The 11,555-nt window shown below is 38.4% G+C and overlaps 1 protein-coding gene across 5 annotated transcripts in view; it reads left to right on the forward strand.

Annotated features, from left to right (window-relative positions):
• RNF130 (ring finger protein 130) overlaps positions 1–11,555 on the forward strand; it is a 54,366-nt gene that overhangs the window by 34,854 nt on the left and 7,957 nt on the right. For 2 of the 5 annotated variants that reach the window (XM_074883282.1, XM_074883280.1), the window contains 2 exons: positions 757–853; positions 1,892–2,096. In XM_074883282.1, coding sequence (XP_074739383.1) covers positions 757–853; positions 1,892–2,096 — 302 coding nt within the window. The other 3 variants (XM_074883279.1, XM_074883283.1, XM_074883281.1) reach the window with 3 other exon arrangements.

Consider the following 11,555-nt stretch of genomic DNA (forward strand, 5'->3'; position numbering starts at 1 on the left):
TTTAATTTAGATATGTTGTTTTGATCTCTGCATAGTCTATCCTTGTTATAATGGTTTATATCAATCCTAACACTGTTACATTTATATTCATGTACGTGACTAAGATTTTTGTATGAAATGTAGGTGGCAATTCAGACTGTTCTCTATTGCAGAGAGAACCCCGATTTGCTTTTTCATCTTTAAAAGATTATTCTTTTTTTTTCTATGACCATCATATGATGATGGACATGTTTTCCTTCCTGATATCAAGAAATACTGATTGTAGGGAAAGCCTTCTTTTTCCTTAGATGTGATAGTTATAAAAGCCCTTTCAAAATCAGACATAAGTGTGTTTGGGTTGGTTGCACGGACTTTTGAATAAAATCAGCTGCTGGTGGACCTGTTCTTCCTAACCAATTTATGGCCAGGTTCTACATAGAAATTGAGACAAGACTTTACGCAAAGTTGTGGTGGGGACTTTGTTGCCATAGCTATTTTGCCTGTGTGCATACTCATATCCACAATAAAAGGGGGGAAAGAAAAGTCTTCTTTTTAAGTGTTTCTTTCTAGTTGAACTATTAGTAAAAGGTGGCAACAATGAGCAAGAGTTACTGTTTTTTTTTTTTTCTTACTGCAGTCAGCACAGAATACTGGCAATTCTAGAAGTTGTTCTGCTGGCTTAATTAAAAAAGAAACTATCTAAAAGTTTGTGAAAGTAGTTCTTGTGGTATAAAATAGAATTGTTTACAAATTATTTATGTGCTTTGTCTGTTCTAGGCATGTTTTTCACAAAGCCTGTGTGGATCCATGGCTTAGCGAGCACTGTACATGTCCAATGTGTAAACTGAACATTTTGAAGGCACTGGGGATTGTGGTAAGTTGCTCTGTTGTGAGCTGCTCTTCCTCTCGTGTCTGAGACACAGAACAGGAGGCATAACTGTAGGCAAGAAAGGGGGAAGGGTGTTCCAGTACCCTTATTCTGAAAGTGTTTGGGTTTTTTTACCAATTTCTTTGCTGCTGATAAAGCTGATTTGGTGGTGGTGTTCCTTTCCCTGGTTAGTCATTGAGAATATATTATTATATTTGCATTTATTCCAGTTTCTTACCTACTGGAAGTCTAGTAGGTTCTGTATAATCTTCCCTTTTCTTAACTTCTTTCAACCCCTTTTTGTTAAATTTACTCTGTAAATCTCTTGTTGTGGTCTCCCACAGACACTCTTAAAATCATTTACACGTTAAAAGTCATGCCCTAGCCAAGGGCAGCAAGTTTTCCTCAAGCAGCTCATAGTTTATGGGATCCCTGAGGACTGCTTTTGTTGACCAGTTCACAAAGGGATAGAAGTCAAGAACCTCAGAGAGGATTTTTTTTATCTTTCCCTTATGAGGAAAAAATTATAAAGTGTGAGCAATGCTCTTTTCAGAAGAAAGAAATGAAGAAGAAAGAGAAGAGCATATGAAGATACTGTCTAAAGCAGCTTTTGAATCAAGCCAGTGAGAATAATCAGGCCTCCATTTTTAGCTGTGTCAGTTGCAAATTTGCACATTTTATAAGAAATAGTTGCAGATATGTTGTGGATGACCTGTTTTTGCAATTAATAGCATACCTGGATTTTTAGAGGAGGATACAGTAGAGTTCAGTGCATATTGTCATTGCTCACAGTGGTAAGCCATATATAGGCATAGGTGTATACGAGCACATTTGAGTCCCTTTCTTGACTCTTGATGCTTTTTCCTACACCTTTTTAAGGTGGATTGAAGGACTGACTTTGAATAGAACTTGGTAATTCGTGTGTTTCTCTTCTGTGTGATCTGAGGAGAGCCGTAGCAGTGTGTATGTGTGGTTTTACTCAATTTATAGGTTTCTACATGTAGAATATTCACCTTTGCAATGTGGAATTGCTTCTTTTTCCAGCCAAACGTGCCATGTACAGATAATGTAGCCTTTGACATGGAAAGGCTCACCAGAGGCCAGCCAGCTAGCAGGCGGTCAGCACTCGGTGATTTTGCCAATGACAGCTCTCTCAGCCTGGAGCCCCTGCGCACCTCTGGGATGTCACAGCTTCCACAGGATGGAGAGCTAACGCCAAGGTCAGGAGAGATCAACATTGCTGTGACAAGTAAGTTTTCTTTGGCTTCCATACCGTTCTATGGTTTTCCTGCTCTGTGGCACTCACTCTTCTGTAGCTCTGTGCTGCAGGGCCATGGTGAAAGATTTCCCTGCAGGGACAAAGGTGACCTCAGTGTCTCTGCAAGAGGAATACGCTCCATATTCAAACCAATAACTCTAGGTACGACAGTGCCAACATTTTCATTATTAATGGTACATCCATTTCGATCTGCATGCAAAGAACACTGGATGAACTGAAATGGCAACAAAATAACCCTCCTCAGTTTGGTAACCAGTAGGAGAAGCTGGATTGCCAAAACCATTATTTACCCTTTCAGAATACTTTACATGCAATAATTTATACAAATATAAATATTTTAACTGATTACTATTTCTGCAGACATTTTTTCCCCTGAGAACATTACTACTGGAGTTCTGATGTCTCTTAGCAGATGGTTTTTCTTGCAAAATTTTGAATTAAAAAAATGTGTACCAACATTTGATTATTGTTCAAGTGTTTTATGACATCAGAAAACTGTTTCTGCACTGCTTGCAAGCTCTTATCCGTAAGAACAGCATGGGAAATTTCCACTCACTGGATTTTACCTAGGGTTTTTAATGTATAATAGCACTGTAATGAATACAAAATGTGTGGAATTGCATCATTTTTTCCATATGCTGTACAGTCTCAATTTGATGCATGAATGGTTGTTTATCTGGCTGAATTGCAAAAATAGAATCTATGCGGTACAACAGTCAAATTTTCTCCTTGTATCTAGATTTTGAACTTACTGTTTGCCACTGATATAAGAGGCAGTGTAACTGATGCAGTCCATTAGAGTGTTTCTTTAGATACTGTAGCAAAGTAAATGTCTTATTAAAAAAAATCTTATCTTCTGAAACACATAGTCTGTATCCAGAATTCCTGAGAAGGAAAAATCCACATCCAAAATCTAGATTCTTTACAAAGCCAGCAAGTCACTTTGCCATGCAGTGTTCGACGTCTGATTCATCTTACATTCAGCTCTATTGAACAGAGGGCAAATCTGTCGGTGTGCTGCTTTCCTTGTCATGGGTGGGAAAACTCTGTAGTTCGACTGAAACTTTTCACTACTTTGTTTTACAGAAGGTATTTTTACTGTCTGTTCCCAACTGTAGTACTGCTCTGGCACAGATGGGATGCCAGGGTAAAACAAGAAATAATAAGCAACAGTTCATTCTGACAGTGTTTATAAAATAAAGCTTTAGAAAAGGCTGTTCAAATGTTTGGATTTTATGGATGACACATGCATTCTTTGATGCATGAGAGTTAAACCAAAAGCCATATTCAACAAAAGTGTTTGTATTCTGAACTATTACTATGTGCCAGATTGATCTTGAGGAGGGAGAACTTTGAACAGTGGACATTCTTTAATAGCCTTCTTTATACTACTTTTTAAATTGTGTCTGTATGTATATACTAATGTTGAAATCATTTTCCCATGTTTTATTCCTGTCTATTGAATGGAAAAGTTATGTTTTACTGTTGAACAAGCTATCCTATTTTTGTTGTTTTTTTAAAGTAACACTAGCATTTATTCAGGAGGGAGGGGGCGAAGACACAAGTTAAGTGTGAAAGTATATTGGGTATGCTTATGTGAAGAGCTGCATCTCAGCAAATGTAAACCAACCCTGACAATCTTTTTTCTGACTTGGGGGCGGACAGAGTTTTCATTACATTTTTCCCTTGTTCCTGCATCTCACTTTACATTAAGTAATCTTTCCTTATCACTAACCCTTGGGCTCAGCCAGGAAATATTGTTGTGCCATGCTTTTTTCCACACCTCTCTCCACTTCTTCTTTGCTAGCCTTCTCCAGTCAGTAACTCTGTGGCTAACCTTCTGCTTCACCTCCTGGTGCCAGTCATGGCTTAGAAGCCTCTTGCCTTCCGTCAGTGGTGTTTGAGGGAAATATTGGCATCGCTTTGAAATAAGCCTTCTCCCACGAGTGATTTCCTCCCTTTCCTTTGTCAACAGAAGAATGGTTTATTATTGCCAGTTTTGGCCTCCTCAGTGCCCTTACACTCTGCTACATGATCATCAAAGCCACAGCTAGCTTGAATGCTAATGAGTAAGTAAATGTTTGGATGTTTCTATATATTGCTGGTGAGTGTGTGGTGTGGACAACATTGGGAACAAATACCAAGAGAACAGAGAAGGGGGAAAATGCAGATTTCAAAGAATCAAATGCCTTTTCTGCTTTTCTCAAATGTTAAGTCTCTGTTAACAGTAGGTTCCAGGGTAACATCTAAACTCCCTCTTAATTTATATTTAGCTAGATTGTCCAAGGAAATCTCCTTGCTAAGTGGAGACATGGAATGGAGAAAAGAGAGGATATTTATGTTCAGTTTTTGATCAATGGTCTAGGTAAACATTAGATTTCTGCCATTAAAGCCACATGTTCAAAATTTGCCTGACAGAGCCAAAAATTGCTGCAATCCTTTACCTTTTACAGTTTTCACCTCAATTTATAGTCAAATTTCAAATTTAAAAAAAAAAAAAATGTATTCCTAGTTGGCACACTTTCAGCTAGGAAGAAAGGTATTTTAAATAGAAAACTACCTTTTTGCTCTTAGGAGAGGGAGAGACGAAAGCAATGAATAACACTACTGTTTCTTCTCTCACAAGTGAAGAGAGCAGACCAGCCTTCTAACCTCTCACTTTAGGATGCTTAAGAATTGCAGTGAAAGGAGTGCTTAAAGACATCCACGCTTTCTTAATTTTTAGACACCCCCAGTGCCTCCCTCCAGGCAGGCTGGACAAGAAATGGCTCTAGCATGTGACTTTCAGTCTTTTTTTATAGCTCTGTGTGTGGGCAAGTATAAATCTGTTCTGCAGATATATTAACTAGGTACATCTAGCTATTTTCATTTAGGAGTACAGAACATCTGGGCTCTTGGTATATATTTAATCATAATTTATTTATTTGGGAAGGGAAAGTGGCAACATCTTTCTTTGTCTCTGAATGTCTTGATGCAGCTGAGTTTCCACTAATATGTTGATCTCTTACCACAAGTGGGGTGAGAATCAGAGGTAGTCAGTCTCCTGTGCAGCCTGGAAATGTAGCTTTATAAACATGATTTCCTTTTTTCCTTTTTTTTTCCTTTTTTTGAGAGAGAGAGGAGAAAGAAGTGCTTTTTTTTTTACTTCTGTTGCTGTCTGGAAGGTATAAGGTGTCCTTCTCAGTAAGATGGAAACATGTCTAATAGTCTCCAGTGTAAAATTATAGGCAGTCTGAAGCTGATCTTCTTCAGGAGGGGCCATAATAAGTTCTTAGAGGTTTTGACCACCAGGGACCTTTGATTTACCACTAATTTGCAAATCTTCCTTTCCTCCTCTTTTCAGATGCTAATTCCAAAAGGGCTTAATGAAGAGAAGTTTTAGAACTTCAAATAGCCCTATCGAACTTACTGATTTTTTTTTTTTTTCATTTGTCAGAACTTTGAAATTGCAACTATCAATCGGCAACTTGGCAGCATAGCTGTAGCTGAACATAGTTAATCTGCACTGAAAAATAGCTTGGGAGAGCATGAAGGAAGATGAGTTGTGAAACAGGAATGTCTGCATTTCTGGGTATTTCCACATCATTAGGAAGAAGACAAAGGAACTGTAGCCCATGTAGTGTCATCCAGATGTGGGCACTGATAGCAGTTGCATTTCTGCCTTGCCTTGCAACTCTTCATTTTGTTGTCTTTTGCTCTGTCAGATCTGAGTCTATTTTTACTGAAAGGGCAAGCTTCTTCACATTGGCAGAGTTAGGGCCTCCAGCGAAGTGTTTTCACAGTGATGTTCCCTTAGTACAAACAAAGGGCATGCTAATGTAGGGAGAGCTCCTTTCCCCAGTGATAGGAATGAAAATGCAAGCATATACAAGTGTATACTTCGAGGCAGACTTAAAACTAGCAACCACAGAAACCAGAGCTGTCAAAAATCACTTATTTGGGTAACTGAGGTATCTACCTGTAGCCTTTAACCTCAGCAGCTTTTTGACTGAATCCTTTGGGATCTAAGCAGCCTCCACAAGTGCTGCTAGGTTGGGCTACTCATTTCAGACAGTTTAAAAATGTCTGTGTATGAGACTAATACTTAGATTTAGTGTTTCATTGACACCTTATGTTCCCCAGTGCCAGACAAAGCATTTCCTGTGCTGAATATCACGCCAAATGTATGGCAGCTTCCTCTCACTGCAATTTCCAATAAATGTCAACAGCATACCTGCTTTTTATGCTGTTCTCCGTGTAAAAAGCCATGCTGGCACACCCTACGTTTGTTACGGTAGTGTTTCAAGAGGAAGCTGAGGGGTTTTTCTTATCAGAAAACAACAGTAGCAAGAATGAGGCCATGTAATAGGCTGATGCAAATAAAAGTTGCCAAATATTCTACATTAAAACTCACCTTAAAACATGTCCTGTTCTCTTTTTTTTTTTCATGTTCTTCCCACAGCTTAAACATATTTTAGAGCAGTAGTTCTGGAGTTATGTGTATCTACATATCTAACTGTGTATATATATGTTTGTGTGTATGTGCATATATATATATACACACACATATATATATTTTTAAATAGTTCCTGATAAAAGTAAACACTGTCTAAGAGATAAGGAACCAAGCTGCTTTCTTTTGGTCTTATAATATTCGTGCACTATTACTATTAAATGATTTAGGTAGTGAGTTAAAGGAACTAAAGAAAGCACATCTTGCTTTGCTTCTTAGGGAACGGTCAGAAATTACTGTATAACTGTGTTCTAAAGTCCAGAAAGCCCAGATGTTGGATAGCACCACTTAGAGAAAGTTTTCAGTAGCAGATGGAGTTTCCTCAAAAGTTTAGAAGTGTTCAAACCTCTGACTGTCCTCTCTGTTTTACTGGTCCTGTAAGAATGACGTAAGGAATACAGACCTCTTTCAATGCTCTGGTGTTGTATAATTAGTCATTTCTTGCTAACTTACTTTCACAGGATTGGTTTTTTTTTTTTCTGGTATTGGCAGTATTAACTCTAATATAAATATTTTGTTTCTTTTTTTTTTCTGCCCCACAGAGCAGAATGGTATTGAAGAAGCGCTTTTTGGCCAATTGCCTTGGAGAGAGACACCTATTTTTATGCATCATTTATCGATCATGCAGCACAAGCAATTATTTAGTACATTCTATTTTTTCATAAAATCTGCTGATGCCAAAGCTTTGTATTAAGGAAAAAGTGAAGAAATAAAAAAAACTTTAATTATGAAATCTTAATTTGTGATAATTTTATTTTCTTGGACTTTCTGTGTTAGTACTTAAGTCTGACAGCGTTTCGTAAATTTTAGAAGATGCTTTATTTCCTTTGAATGATTTCATCTTTGCAGATCTGTATTCTTCCATTTTGAGACACGCAAGCTAACAAGTGGAAACCTCACACAGTTCTGTTCTTATGATGCCACCCAGCACTGGAACAACTAACAAGAGTATTATTAGCAATTGCTCCATACCAACTTGTTGGGGGGAAAAAACCTGGGTGAAGTGTTCTAGTATATAACAGGCTAATCTTGACTCCAGCTGAGAATTAATTTGAAATAAGAACATTTTCTCCATTTCTTCTCCCGTAACGCTTCTGTGTCACACTGGGATGATTGCAGTATGATTTTTGTCTTCAGGTCAGGCATTGCTGAAGGTTTGCAACACTGTGTTCTCCACATGCAAATCATAAACCTTTTCTGTCTTTTGCTTTCACCCCACCCTTCTTTCTGATAAAAATGAAACTACTCTAAACCACTTCTTTCTTCCCTACACCAAGTGAAAAGGTAGCATTTTTCCCCGCTGTCATCTGTGACTTCCTTTCGTATTAGTGACAGGTTAGTTTTTGTTCAAATTCAGATCATGAAAGATTGATAATGGTCTTCACTGTAACGTGGAAACTCTATGGAAACATGTCCCTTCTTGCCATGGCGTTTTTACTGGTGAGGAGGCAGAGGGAAAACATCTCTCATTGCTGTCCTCACTCAGGCTGTTTCATGCAAGTTTACTTATGCAAGCAGTGTATGAGTAATTTCACAACAGTCAGTTAAAACATGCGGATCTGATTTGCAGCCAAATGCTAATGCTTGGGCTAATGAGATGGGTAGAAGAGGGTAACAAATTGGTAAGGAAAACATAATTGATAGAAGTTTAAACCTACTCTGTGCTTGGTTGTTTTTGTTTTGTTGTTCTCATATCAAGATGTAGACATTTGAAACTTAATGCTTTCTAATTTAATTAAATGAACAGAAAGAACCAATTTTACTGTAAGATTCAATTTTTTTATGTACTGGGAAATAGAGGATTTAATTTAATTTTATTTTTATGTATAGGCACTTTTAGAACTTAGGAACACAGCCAGAGTCTACATTAAAATAGTTTCTTAATTCTTATCTGTCCAGCAGGCTTCAGCTGAGAAGGCAGCTTTTAAAATAATAAATGAAGTATGTGATATCTTCAGTACATCTAATAGAATTATCTTTCAGTGTGCCCTTGTGAAATTTTGAAAGAAACATGAAAACAATCAATAGAGCAGTAAGTGTATTTTGAAAAACTGGAAAACCCCATTGGACTTTCTCATGAAGAGAAAAAAACCTCAAACATACTGTTTCCTTGTAAAATGCAGTGTTTGTCAACTGAACGTTGTTGGCAAAAATGGAGGAATGTGGTTAGAGTGTGATTTAGGGTACAGGCAGTGAAACAAAAAGGTGGTTTTCTTTTTTTTTCCACCCATCTCTCAACAGCAGTAGTAAAATTGATAAGTTTGTGCTTGTCTCCTGAAACAAAAATCCCTAAGTGCTTTTTAATGTTGTCAGGAGGGATGCGCAGGGACAGCCTGAGCAGCGTGGTGACCCAGATGCAAAAGGCACCACAAACAGTTCCAGTTCATGTTTCTTCTACAGAACAGCAGCAGAAGGAGAAGTTGAGTGATATTGGGAACAAAATGGTTGACAGGGCTTCTAGTACATTTCTCTGCAGAGGATTTAAATAACCCGGGGCCATCTTTTTTAATCTTTCTTTTAAGCCTCTAGCAATTGTCTCAGTAAAATGTTAATAAAAATACAGACAGTATCTGCTAGGTTAATTACAGGTCAGGCTACTAATGTTAAGTTTATCCTGTTAATGAAATAAATGTATTTAAAGATGGACTCTGCACCATCCTGGAAATTCAATTTTTTTACTTTGGATAGACACAAGAAGGAAATTCCGCAAGTGTTTTTGCTTGCTGTGCTTTTAGATATCCACACATAAAAGATGAGTAATGTTACTCTCAAATGTATAATTATAATAGTGAGAGGAAAGAGGAGCTGGTCCCTCTTTCCAGATGTTGCAAAGATGGCAGGACTGGGCTGACAGAAGGGTATAATAAGATGTAGTTCAAGAGGGAGTAGCAGTGCCCTGCTAAACAGCTGGCTTCGAGGAAAGGATGCTTTATGAAATAATCCTGCTCTGTTGTCCCTTAACTGAGAGGGTGTCTAAAACAGATTGTCTGAGGTAGGGAGTGCTCTGATTGGATTTCCACGTTAGGTCGTTGTGCTGGGGGAGCTATGGAGGGACTGCAGCTTCTGGCAGAAGATGGCCCTGAGCAGCGACTGAGGGTGTGAAAATACTTTCAGATAGGAAGGGAACACCAGGTGGTACTTACTCCTGATGCACCTGCAATGCTGTGTCTCTTGAATTTTTGGCCTTGGTGTTGTGCCCACTTCTGTAGCATCCTATGGTAGGTATAAAGATCAATTCCAGGGTAGTATGTTTTATTTTCAGACTCAATACAAGTTATCTGAGAAGTTCTTTGTGAGTATATAATGAAGAATAGTGGCAGAGAGCACTGAAGGATTCGTTGCCATGTATTAACACTAAATGCAGACTTCCCATTTGTTTTCCATACCTAAGGGATAAATCTTGCTCTTTCTTGGTAAGTGCAAAATAGGAAGAACAGATTCATAAGATGAATTGAAACTGTGGATGTTTCTACTTGTCCTTAAAATACATGTATTCAGTAAATTTATCAACTGGACTGATGCCACATTTGTAAACAAACACTAGCAATTTTCTGCATTAAGATGAGCGTAGCTGGGTTACTGCGCCCTTCTGACTCTGTTTCTCTAGCCATAAGTAGTGGGCAATGATACCAACCTGGTTATTACAGCACCTGGAGATCAAGGGTTGAAAAGCACTGAGCAGCAGCCTGTCAGCACTGGGCGGGCTGTGCTGAATGGTAGAGGAGAGAGACATTTAGGAAAAGAATGAATGATGTGTCCCAAAAGTGGTATGAAAGCCAAGAGATTTGTATCTTTATGGAAACATTCAGCCTCCCTGGAAGTGGGTGGCTTAAATTTCTTTTGCCAAGAAACAAGAAAACATCACAGTAAAGAATTTTAGAGGTGTTAGATATACAGTGCCTTTTTCCAGATTAATTTAAAATATTTGTTGTCAGATGACCTGTCTGCCTGTTGATTAAATCTCTCCCTTGAATCTGCTAGAGTGGAAGTCTGGGTGCACACAGAGGAAATGACGGCCTGGGCTGTCTGCTTCCTAATCCCTTGTTTGATTTTTGTGTAATAAAAACAAAAGCAACACCAAGCTTTTAGAATCCCCTTTGTTTCGTTTCAGCATTGGCTGTTCAGTATGTAACATTTCAGTGGGTGAAGGAAAGGGAGATGAAACCTCCAATATCCATGGCTTATTTCAACTGCAAGCTGAGACTCAGTCATCAAAAATTAATGAACCTGACCTGTAACACATTTCAAGAAGAATCTTGAAATCAGTTTTATCTGGTATAATTTCAAAGTAGGTTCAGGGTTTTTTTGTTTGAAGACTGACTCTGATCAGCTGGAAGTCATAGTTGCAAGTTTATGTTCCCTCAAAAACTCAACCTTCTTAAAATTTTTTTTTCATTTTTTATTTTAAGCATTGCCCAGTTTTAGAAACCTGTGACTTTGGGAGAGGATTCAGATGTCTAAAGGATGTTCATCATCCCCTACTGACTGCTTCTGCAAAGTATATTCCAACACAGTACGCTTCTTCCACATACCTGGATATGTGCTCCTGGCATAATGAGCAATTCACTCCTGTGCAATGTATTAAATTCACTCATGTTTCAGTTAACCACAAGATCAAAAATAAATCAATTTGCTTATGAGAACTTCCCCTTCTCGGTGCGAACGGTGGAGTGAGCGTGTGTACTGGCTTTTGGTGATAAAGGAGGGGTTTAGGGAACGGGCAGCAGATACATTGCCCAGCTTCAGTCTGCTGCTGTTCTTAACAAGGATTCAACCCGGGCACACAATTGCTGTGCAGTTTGTTGCAAATCAGGATGACAGCTTGCTGTCACAGCTTGCAAAATGAGTTTGCATGGAGCCTGTTTACAGTGTCCCTGGCTCTTCCAGCCAGTGCTGTTACGAGGCCTCTGCTCCGAGAAGTGCAGAATTCATCTTTG

The sequence above is a fragment of the Strix uralensis genome, chromosome 14 (genome assembly GCF_047716275.1).
Source record: "Strix uralensis isolate ZFMK-TIS-50842 chromosome 14, bStrUra1, whole genome shotgun sequence".
NCBI classification, from domain to species: domain Eukaryota; kingdom Metazoa; phylum Chordata; class Aves; order Strigiformes; family Strigidae; genus Strix; species Strix uralensis.